At 36.0% G+C, this 11843-nt stretch overlaps 1 protein-coding gene across 2 annotated transcripts in view; it reads left to right on the plus strand.

Annotated features, from left to right (window-relative positions):
* Nucleotides 3011–11843, plus strand: part of LOC109842675 — a 37739-nt gene continuing 28906 nt past the window's right edge. For both annotated transcript variants that reach the window (XM_020411521.1, XM_020411522.1), the window contains exons 1-7: nt 3011–3281; nt 3387–3564; nt 3635–3750; nt 9979–10095; nt 10197–10340; nt 10426–10627; nt 10857–11055. In XM_020411521.1, coding sequence (XP_020267110.1) covers nt 3183–3281; nt 3387–3564; nt 3635–3750; nt 9979–10095; nt 10197–10340; nt 10426–10627; nt 10857–11055 — 1055 coding nt within the window. In that variant the 5' untranslated portion in view covers nt 3011–3182. The remainder of the gene's footprint in view (nt 3282–3386; nt 3565–3634; nt 3751–9978; nt 10096–10196; nt 10341–10425; nt 10628–10856; nt 11056–11843) is intronic.

Here is an 11843-nt window from a genome sequence, read left to right on the forward strand (position 1 = left end):
CAACATCTAATAAAATATTATTTTTATCCAACAACTCATCCACCACATCTAATAAAATATTATTTTCATCCAACAACTCATCAATCACATCTACCACATCTAATAAAATATTATTTTTATCCACAACATCACTCAACTCATCTCATCTCATATTTAAAAATCACTCACATCATCCAATAAGATTGTGACAACTCATCTCATCTCATTAACATTTTATTTCTTTGTTTTCCTCTCAAAAAACTAGAAAAATAATTTCCTTAAGTGTGGGTCACATCATCCAATAATATAATGACAACTCATCTCATCTCATCTATTTTCTTATTTTTAAGAAATAACCAAATAAAAGAAAACAACCTAATACAAGAAATAGGTTTCTTATAATTCATTTTCTTATTTTTTTCCGCCAACCAAACAACATCAAAACAAGTTTTCTTAAAAAATCACTCACATCATCCTATAATAAGGTGACAACTCATCTCATCTCATCTCTATTTCTTTGATTTCCTTCTTTTTTTAGCCAACCAAACAATCCCAAAACCTATTTTTCTTAGAAATAAGTTTCCTTTTATTTGATTTCCCTCTTTTTTTAGATAAACAAACAGTCCCTAAGTATTGAATGTGTACACAAATATATATACAAGTAGAGAAGGGTGAGATGTGCTCTCATAACCGATGTGAGACTAAACCCACTACATACAATAATATCAACAACAACAACCAGATTAAAACTAACAGCCCAGTTGCAACAAAACATACATTTACGACAAACCCATAGTTTAGCCGGGTTTACGTGAAATTAACCCCGATAATTAGGGGTGCCAAGCAGTTCGGTTTTATCCGAACCGATCCGCATCCGAACGGATGCGGATATGGTAAGCTATTTTTAAAACCGATCAGATACGATTTCGAATACGGATCCGGTTTCATTTTTTTTACCATATACGTATTCGGATACGAATATGAGTGTAGGATTCAGTTGCGGATTCAGATACAGGTTTGGATACAGATCCAGTTTTAATTTTTTCAGATACGGATATTAGTGTAGGATTCGGTTATGGATTCAGATATGGATTCAGATACAGATATAGATATCCGTAATTCAATTAACATAAAGATTGAGATCCATTTATATATCAAAACCCGTAACCGCTAACCAACCCAAAACCCAAATATTAGGGTAAAAAAATCCTAGCTTTACCGACTCCATTCCTCAATTCCCAACTTCTCAACCTCCGCTATCACTCCCTCCCTCAACCTCTACTGTCAGCCTATCACTCCCCACTCCGACACCCGCTTCACCGAGATGCCGATTCTCGTTCTCCATCTACGACACCCGCCTCCTAAGACCCCCCCCTCCATCGTCACTCCTCCCCTCTTGCTCGACCTCTGCCGACCTCCTCCTTCAGATCTGTTATCAGACCCCTCGTCGCTCGACCTCCCCCGCCGTCTTCTCCCTCCTCCCCTGCCCCCTCTCCGATGCGCTCCTCCACGAGCAGGACCAGCACGCCTAGTTCGCCACCGCCCATCCTCGCTGATCCATCATCCTTTCTATTCTATAAGGTTGAATCGAAACTCTAGTTTTACGTACATTTGCTTTGTCAATTTGTGATTATAAGTGTCATATTCTAGTTAAATATTGTCTTGATGTGTTAGATTGAAACTCTATAGAACTAATTATGTAGCTTTATTTGTTTATGTTTGGTGTTTGTTTGAAGTAATTCTGATTATATGTGAATCTAGTTGTTTTGAAATGATGATATTACATATCTAGGTTGCTCTTTTGATGCTTTGCTTTGTTGGTTATATCAACTGCTTAAATACTTTATTGCATTTCTAAGTACAATTGATGATATTATATATATGCAATTATTTTATTATATTTTTATCATTTGATGTTGATATCAGCTGAACTCATTTGTACAAAAACCGATTCATATCCGTTTGTCAAATATCCGTTTCATATCCGTGATCGTATCCGATTTGATTCTCTAATATCCGAACCATATCCGTTTCTGATGAGTGCGGATATGATTAAAGTTTTTTTACCAAAAATAATCCGTATCCGTTTATAAAAAACGGATACGGATATGATAAGTGCCAAACCCGAATCGTATCACCCCTCCTAGTAATAATATCAGACCCTAAACCAGATTTTGAACTCCTGCTGCTACAGTAACAGCACAGCATACCCGATACGTAATTTTTTAGCCGCTGGAACGCAACAGATCGGAGAAATCCACGAGAAAACGGTTTTCGAGGAGGCGGTTGGGTCTCCTACCCGGCGGATTTTTCTTTGATCCCAATTAAATACTGCTATAATTACCCTCCATTTCTGTACGTGCACCCTTAAGCGTCCTCCTGCTTTTATTCCTTAGCGTATTTTAGCCTTGGGTCCTTGACAATCATTTTATTTGAAACTAGGCCCTCAAATCATTGAATCCGTTGCCAGGTTCCTTAGATTCTTGAATTGTTTCAATTTTTTTTGAAGTAAAAATAGGGCTAAAAACCCTATCATTTAATATATATATAACTAGTGGTGAATTGTTACAAAATTAGTTACTCAAACCATCGAAATTGTCATTCGACCTCTGCATTCTTACAGGTTTGTATTAAAGTGATTCCTCTAATCAAGAGCAGCAGCGCGACACATCGGAATCGAGAGACCGAATGGCCGTTTGAATGGTTTAAAGAGTAAATTCAAAACATTCAAAGGATGTAAAAGACTAATACGGAAAACCCTCGTATTATTCTTATTATTTTTGGAATAGAACTAATCAAATCGGGTGTGCATATACCAACACGGCAGTGAACAAATTTTTAATTTTAATTACAATTAAACGCCCCCAACAAACTTCCCCTGCTCCCCAAGCTAAACCGACCCAAACCCCCAAGTGGGTACAAGAACAACCCCTTCCACCCTACATATTTTATAACATATTCACATTATTTATCCCTTATTATTTCCCCTTTATTATATTCCATAGTTCCCATAATTAACACCAATTAAAAAAAAACCCATCAGCACGCCTATTTAGTGATCCTCCCTCTGCTCTCGTTTTCCTCTCTCTTTTTCTTCCTTTTTCTCCCCCAGAAAAAAAATCTCAGATTGAACAGAAATAAGGGGGGAAGAAGGGGAGATTTTTTTTATTCGTTTGTCTTTAGCGAAGAAGAAGGTTGAAGCCATGGTGGAAACGAGGCGGAGTTCAGTTTCTGCTTCTAATAACAAGAGGCTTTCTTCATCTACTCCTCCTTCTTCTCCCAGGACCTCGAAGCGCTCCAAGGTCCGACCTTTACCCCGTTTTCGGCATCTTTGATAGATTCTTGCATCTGGGTATCGGTCAATTTTAGGGTTTGGTTTGAAAATCTTGTTGATTTGGTTTCTTCAGGCGGCGGCTGCGGCGGTATCGAAGGAGGAATGGGATCAGAAGAAGGAGATTCTAGTTCCGGCAGAGCCGCGAAATCTTGCGGCCGATGCGGCGACGGTCGATCCTCCGAAAGATGCCGGCGATGTTGGTCCCGCAGATAAGGAGGAAGCCGGGGAGCTGCCGGAGTCTTCTGCTCAAGGTCTGATCTTGGTGGAGAGATTTATATTTTCTTGGATTTTTCTTGATGATTTTTGTTCTGTGCGACGCAGATCAGTATATAAATCAGTTGATTTTGCCGCTAAATCGACGGAAGCAGAAGCGTTCGGCAAAGGCACAGCCTGATATGGGGATTCCATGGGGCAAGCTTCTTTCGCAGTCTTCTGAGGTTAGATTTTTGGCACAAAGTATCTGAAAGAGTTTGAAATTTTTTGTGTGAGCTTCGTAATTATATGAAATGCAATCCCTTGATCAGTGTTATGTTGACTCAACTTACTTAGAACTATTATTCTGGTGTTTGTTTAGCCTCTCCCCTTTTCTTTAGGGCCTTTTGCTTAAAATAAAGAAAGATACTAGTTTGGTCCTCCTCGAAAAAGAAAGGGAGAATATTTTGATTCTCTCCTAGCAATAGGACTGTTCATATGCCTAACATAAGTTCTGGGGCATTGAACAATCGAGGTAAAACCAGAAGCTTCAGGAGAGAGAGAGAGAGAAAGTCTCTGGCATGGTTAATTGGAAATAGGCAGTTGATTCTAGGAAATAAAGTCAAAAGGAAGACAAAATACACATCCATTTGACAAGGGTTCCGCCACTTAATTGAACTATTTTGTGTAGTCTCAAGCATTCTTATTGTTTATGATTCTACATGCTAATTCAGTACATGGAAAACCCTTCTAAACTCTTGAACTTTTTGTTTTAATTAAACCTTTAGGTACCAATCATTAGCACAAACAACCATTCACATTGTAATCAAATTATTCATAATGAGTCGAAAATACTCTTGCACGGTGCTAAGGATGTCCAAAATTTGAGTGGTCTGGTAGTTAGTTTTTATCCTTTATTATTTTCATCCCTTTCCACTTTTCATCTTCCTTCATCTTTCGCATACACTAACTGATACACATAAATTGCAAGTTTTAAGAAAGTCTCTCAAAGTAAGAGATTGACAAAACATCGTAGACCCTTTCCCATTGAGCATATAAATAAGTAATATGGTGTTTTGCTTTTCGGTGCTTCTAGGTCACATTTGTGGCAAGGATTTGCCCAAAAAATGAAAAGAAAAGAAGTAAAATCTTTATTCTTAGGTCTTGGCAAGAAGCTTTGGATGTCATGGCGAGGTGGTACTGTGGTAGTCTGAGGAGACACACTTGTGTATGAGGGTTCTTAGATCCAGTTGATCAAGTTGCTATACTGCTTTTTATCACACAATGTTCATGGGGCTGTCAACCTTTTTATGTTCATAAAGTGTTGTTTTCTATGAAGTATGAACAAGAAAAATCCCATGAGAATTGCTGTAGTATGAACGAGAATGGCCATTTAGCATATTTTTTCCACTAGGATGATCCAAACACTGTCACTGTGGTACCTTTGCCTTCCTAATCATGGCCACATGCAGGTATCCGCTGTGGTCATGTTCACATGATTGATAGTAAGTCGAAAATTGCCTTGCACAGTGTGAAGAATACACAATATATGAGTTCTTGGTACTGGAGTAGCAGGAGTAGCAGCAGTAGCTTGACAAGGGTTCATCATGTTGTGAGCTGTTAGGATGGTTAATAGAAATTCATGAATTGCAATTTTTGTGTGGTTTACGTATTTTTGTTAATATGTTGCGAAAAGAACTATATGTACTACATAGCACGAGAACGTGAAAATGTGAACATGTTATCCCCTTTTGTTTGAGGAACATCAAAGAAAAAAATTTATATGTTTTTTCAACTTTGCACTCTTTTTTTTTGGTACAGTTATATGCACGTCTCCTTGTCGTCCTATTGACATGTACCATGAAGTGACCAATTCACCTTTTATTATATTTATTTATATTTACCATGCCATTGTTGTCCTTAATGTAGGTGTTGAGCAAATTTCAAGTAAAATCTAATTATATAACAATATCTCTTGTTCTTAGTGAGATTTCCATTTATTTAAATATGAATTTATGAACTTGTTCCTTATATTATTCATGAGATCATTCGGATAAAAGTTCCAGGAGGTATGTTGCATGAGTACTCCTATAGTGAAGCCACACTTGTACCCGACACATACAAGACACCACACTTCTTGGACATTCTTGGATACTTTTTGAATATATGTATACATTTACTCAGAAATGTACTCAATGATAACATATTTTAATTTAAACACCCATTATAGACCTCTTGAATGTATATTCTATGCTTCACATCCACTTCCTCAAACTCGTTTGACAGAAGTTGACAGGCCATACACAATTCAAAACTATGATATTAAGGGGTTGTTTACATTTGGGTATCTAGTTAAACACAAGGCATTTTCCAATTTATAAGTTACATAATAAAAGAAACATAAAAATATTCTATGAAGTTTAATTCTCATACCATATGAATGGGAAAACATTATTGATCTCATGTAAATTATGAATAGAAGTATATATGTATGTATGCAAGCATGCAAGGTGGGATGCACATGCATTGCACGTGGTCAAATATTTTGATTTTTTATTTCAGGTTTATGTTTTTAATATATACGTTATGATTACCATATAATATATTGCAATCAATTCTTCTAAATCCCTACTTAATGATGAAAAGAAAGATTCCTTTTGTCTTTGAGCTACATTCCAACAATTCAGATATTTGACTGATCCAGACCAATGCTTTCACAAACTAACTTGGGATTTCTATTGGAAATTTAGGGTCCAATAGAAATCATAAGTAACCAAACTCATTAACCCAAATTAATTAGCAACATCACTAGAATAAAAAGTACCTTCCAGAAAAAATTATGAGAAAAAAGAGAATAAGGGACCTTCTAGAAAAATTACGCTATTGCTTATTCTTGTCTTGACGGTGTTTAAGGGCCAATTGTGTAACCTGGATATAAAAACCAGGAACAAATATTTTATTCTATAGTGTAACTTAAAAGAAAAAAAGTATTTCAGAGGGCGTATAACTAAATTATGATATTTTAGTTATCTTTAACTATAAGAATGTTCTTGAAGATATCTGTATATCTACAAATTGGATATAACTTATTTAAAAGTTACTAATATGCTATAAGTTAGTATAGGTTATCTTTCTAATACCTAATAATTTAGTGGCTTTTAAATATTAATATCAATGTAATTTGGGTTGTGCTTTGTTTTCTTTTTACAGTTAATTGAATTTCAAAAATAGTCTATTTTAATCCGCTTGGATATTGTTAGATGTTAAAAGATCGCCACTTCTTCCTTCCATATATGTTAAGTAACCACACTCAGTAACCAAAACTAAGTTTCTTTCCAAATGCTGATTATATAATGCCCATGGTTTACATAGGACAAAATTAAAAGATGAAAAACAAGTTATTTCAAAGTAGTCACCACATCCCTACAACATAAATATAAGTAATAATTGAATAGAAAAAGATTGAACACAGAAAGAGATCAAGACTGGACATTTGGGAGTGAACAATTACTGAATCATTGCAAATTCTAAGAAAATTTCTATGAGAAAACGGAGTGAAGCTTTATTTATGTCCGAGTTTGCTAACCTAATGGTTGAGTCCTGTACTCTTGTATCAAGTAGCGGTGGAAAATTTAGAGAATACAAAGATAAAGTAATTAGTTGAATAGTACTCATGGTTCCGACAAGTTGACCCACTAATCGACCACTAACATGGGCTCACACTTGACTGGCTTAATCTTCGTTTTGTAACAGTATGGACTTTTGGTGCTCTAAATCAAATAGAGTATTAATAATTGCCACGAAGATTTCACTGTGAAAAGAAACAAATACACGAAGATGAATTATTTAATTTATTAATTATTACTATTGATTATCATGATAATATTAAACTTTAAATATTTAAAACGACTTGTTGAGTGAGGCGTGTGCATTTAAACTATTATTTAGAATAGGTCCAAATCAACGTTGAAAATAACGATAACGTATAACGTAATGCATACCTCTCGTTAAGGGTTATTAAAAAAAACAGAAAAGCATAACGCATAATGTAGGTTATATTAATTATTAGTTATTTAAATATTTTATAAATACAAACAATTTATAATGACTTTAATTATTAAAATCATCAAAATTTTCAAACATAACATCATAATTGTCAAATGTAGAATATAATATCACAATTTCTTAACAAGAGTTAGTCATACATGACTAATAACCATTCCAAAAAGCATCATCAAATGATCAAATACGTTTAGCTTAAAGCAATCAAACAAGTCTTAACAAAATTGTAGTCGGGATTCGGGAGTCACAATTGTAGCTGATCCTCGCTGTGGACGTGAAAGGAGATGGGCTGGAGACGTGAAGGGGAGAGGGGAGGACCATTCGGCAGGTGGAAGAGGAGAGTAGGGTTGGTTGAAGAGAGTGAGCTCAGATGGAGAACCAGGAGGCGGCGGCGGTGGAAGATGGACATGAAAGCCGGGGATGAATTAGGAGGTGGCGGCGGCAAAAGATGGGGTTCGATGGAGAGCCAGAGAAGACAGGCACAATTGCGGCTGTGAAGAGGAGGAAGAGCGCAGTTGCATGAATAGGCGCTTGGGTTATCATGATAATGGGCTTGGCTGGTTATTGTTTTGGGTTTAGGGTCACTGAGATTATATTTTGGATGGTTGTGATTTGGCCACGCGTCCAAAACACAAAGACTATTTAACCCAACATAACGTGGGTTATATAATGCATGACTATAATGCACAAAAAACGCGTTTTTTTTTGTGTTAAATCGACTGTTAAGTGCAGTCTGCATTTTATGCCTGTGTTACATAGCATTTTGGCCACGTTACGTGCTAAAACTGGTTATAACTTATAACACCTGAAAGATTTTTTTTCCCAATATTGTTCCTAACTAAAAAGCTATTATTTTGGCGAACAATGATAAGGAATTTTGGTGCTCTAGTAATAATAAGTTTAGAGAACAAACTACAGAGACAAGGTAATCAAACTCTATAGATAACTTTTATAAAACAATTTAATCAAATTTATTAAATTGAAAGATAAAAACCAACTCCTAATTAAATTTGGATTGTCTAATTTATTTATCTTAATGTTTGGTTAATTAGGATAAAATAGCAAATTAATTTCCAAAAGGGTTAAGTGTAGTATTGACCATGGAAAGATTTACTTGAATTCACTCTTTTAAAGAGAGTATGATGCACACATTGCGCGCGCGTACAAACACTGTTGTTTTGTGTGTGTGTGTGTAAATATGGGTGAGCGTTGTGTGTGTTGTGTTTGTGTATGCATATATGTGTGTGCCATGTTTTTTTGTGTTTGTGTGTATAAATATGGGTGTGCCTTATCAATATGGGTGTGCCTTGTGTGTGTATTGGGTTTTTTTTTTGGTGTGTGTGGGGGGGGGGGCGATGTACGCGGCATAAGCATGCGTGCGTGTCTAAGTAGCAGTATCACCGTACCCTACATTTTGCAAATGTGCTGTCTCATACTTGTAACCATGCACATAGTTAAGGAGCAAACTGCAAGTTGAAGTTAGAATCAACATCAATACAAATGTACTGATGGTCCTTGGCTTTATTCCTTGGACTTTTTATTAATGAGTTACCTTTTTTGATCTACCATCGTTTCTCTTCTAAACTCCTATACTCCTAGGTAGGAGTTTTTAGGAAGAAATCAAACGAAGGTAGATTCCCCTACCTGATTCAATGTGATCCTTCGTTAGTTGTGGCTTCTTTGCCAGGATTTGTTTTTTTTTATTGCCAACTGTGGTTGGTTGTAGCTTGACATCCTATCACAAAATTGGATTAATCTTGCTATGTTGTCTGTCTGTTTAGAGTTCCCTCTTTACCCTTGCATTTGGATGGATAAAGTTCATATGAAGGTGATATTGAAATTGGTGATATGCTTGTGAATGCATTTCTTTTTTTGTAATCAAATTAGCATATTCATCTTCAGCTACACTTTTTGTGGTGAAATTCTAGAGAATTTCTCCTTTGTGAACGTATCTATTGCGTGATCAGTGAGGCAGTTTCCACCTCCTACTTACTGGTCTTCTATGTTTAATGGCTCTTGTGTAGTGGTACCTTCTTGGGTTTGGCACCAGTTTAGAAGATTAGAATAATTATAGATTTTCTCAGTTTCTCTAGGAATGGGACAATGCTAAATAAAAGTACAGTAGAAGTATCTTCAATTTCAACACAGTATCTTTCACTGTTTGCCTATGTAGATAAGGTAAATTTTTTCTATGTCTGCTTGATTTCTCCTTAAATATGGTCATTTTATATATGTGGAAAGTGTCTGCCTTAGACATGCCACGATCTGAACGTAATTAGAAGAAGATTCTAGGTTCCTCATGGTTTACATATTTTAAAACAAGATGTGCTTTTCCCCTCTCTTTCCTTCAATGACCGCAGACTGTAGAATTTTCTATTTGCATATTGATTCTCTAAACCTATTCTGTATAGAATCCCCATCTTCCTATACGCGGTCCACAATTCACTGTTGGTTGTAGCCGAAACTGCGATTTGCGACTTAAGGATCCGACTATCAGCACAATTCTTTGCAAACTGAAGCTTGAAGAGGTACACTTACTGATCATTTTGTTTCAAGTTGAAGTGCTACTTATTGTCATTATACATGTATTTTGTTCATTAAATTTGTCCTCTTGCTGTATTTTTCTTAGCAAGCTGGCACATCAACTGCTTCACTTGAAATTTTGGGAAAAGGAGTGGTACAAGTTAATGGAAAGATCATGGAGAGAAATTCCCATATCAATCTCACAGCGGGGGATGAGGTTGTTTTTAGTTCATCAGGGAAGCATGCTTATGTATCCTTCTGGAAGTTGCTAAATTGCATCAATTTTTTCACATTGTTCCTCTTTTGTGGAAGATGTTTCCTTAATATATTCACAGATTTTTCAACAACTTGCCAATACAACTGCCCATGTTTTGCCTTCTTGCCATAGCATTGCAGAAGCAGAGGATGAATCTGCTAAAGAAATTACTTCTGACACTGGATCGGGGGACCAATCAGCTGATGATGAAGCATCATTATTGGCGTCCTTTTCAAATCTTAGCAAAGACGTGCCACTTCTTACACCTCAGCCACCCAACGGTGAGAATTATCAGCAGGGATTTGAAAAGCTTACTTGTTCAGAACCACAGTCGTGACATTAAGAAATGTTAAATGTATCATGACAAACTGCTTTTCGTTTATGATGATATCCTGCTCTTGTTTTATTTCTGATTCTGCTGTAGACTAATTCTTTTACTTTAATACTTTCAATCTTGGTTCTTATCTAGCAACATTAATCATTAACCTTACTGTCACTGCTTATGGGTAGGGTCATCCGCTCCTGAATTGGATTTGAGTAGGAGTGTCTATAAACTGTTTGAAGATCCCAGAGACGCTCTCAAGGAAATTGCTTCTACATCAATTCTGCCTTCCGCGAAGTGTCAAGCTTTTAAGGACAACTTGAAGAAAGGGATTCTTAATGCTAGTGATTTAGAAGTTTCCTTTGAATCTTTTCCCTATTATTTAAGGTAAACTCAAAGTTCTATCCTTTGATTATGTAAATATATCAAATTCTTTTCAAACTATTATGTTGTTTATTCATGGTTTCTAAAGTGCAAGGAAAGTCATAATACTTATAATCTTATTCACAGAAACACTGTGAATTTGCTTTGTCCTGTATAACTATCATGAATTGTGTTTTTAGATAAATTCTATGGATCTAAGGCAATAATGGCAAGATAAGAATCTAGTGTTTTAGCTGTTTGTTAGGCTTAATTACTAAAACTTACTGTAGACTGTTAACTGTTCCAGGAAACTAGCTACTAATGTACCATTAATTAGTAAATTCTTTTCTTCATAATTTTAACTTTACATAAATTATCAAAAGGGCATTCTTAATATTTTATCAACAAAGTAATGTGACACATAAGAAATGGGTGGTTGATGGAAGACATTTTTTTTCTGTTGCTGGTGGAAGTTCAAATTCCGAATATGTGTCTGCTTTAAGGAGGTTCCTTCGTGTCTTACATATGTAGATTTGTTGTTTCCATAGATATCTAAAGCTTTGAAGTTCTTAATAGGCCAAATCGTTAAGGACCACTGTCAATAGTTTTTTATTTAGAAAGCAGTCAACTTATAATTGGGTTTAGCTTCAATCAACCACTTCAGGGCAATTTCTATTCAAATTTTATCTTGACTATTGAAAATACCCTCCTCCCTTCTCCCTTCTCTCTCCTCACCCACCCTTACTACTCCCACCCCTTCTTTGTGCTCCTCCCTTCTCTCTTCTCATCCACCCAACCTCTGCAGTCCGTCC

Source organism: Asparagus officinalis, chromosome 5, assembly GCF_001876935.1.
Source record: "Asparagus officinalis chromosome 5, Aspof.V1, whole genome shotgun sequence".
In the NCBI taxonomy this organism is placed as follows: Eukaryota; Viridiplantae; Streptophyta; class Magnoliopsida; order Asparagales; family Asparagaceae; genus Asparagus; species Asparagus officinalis.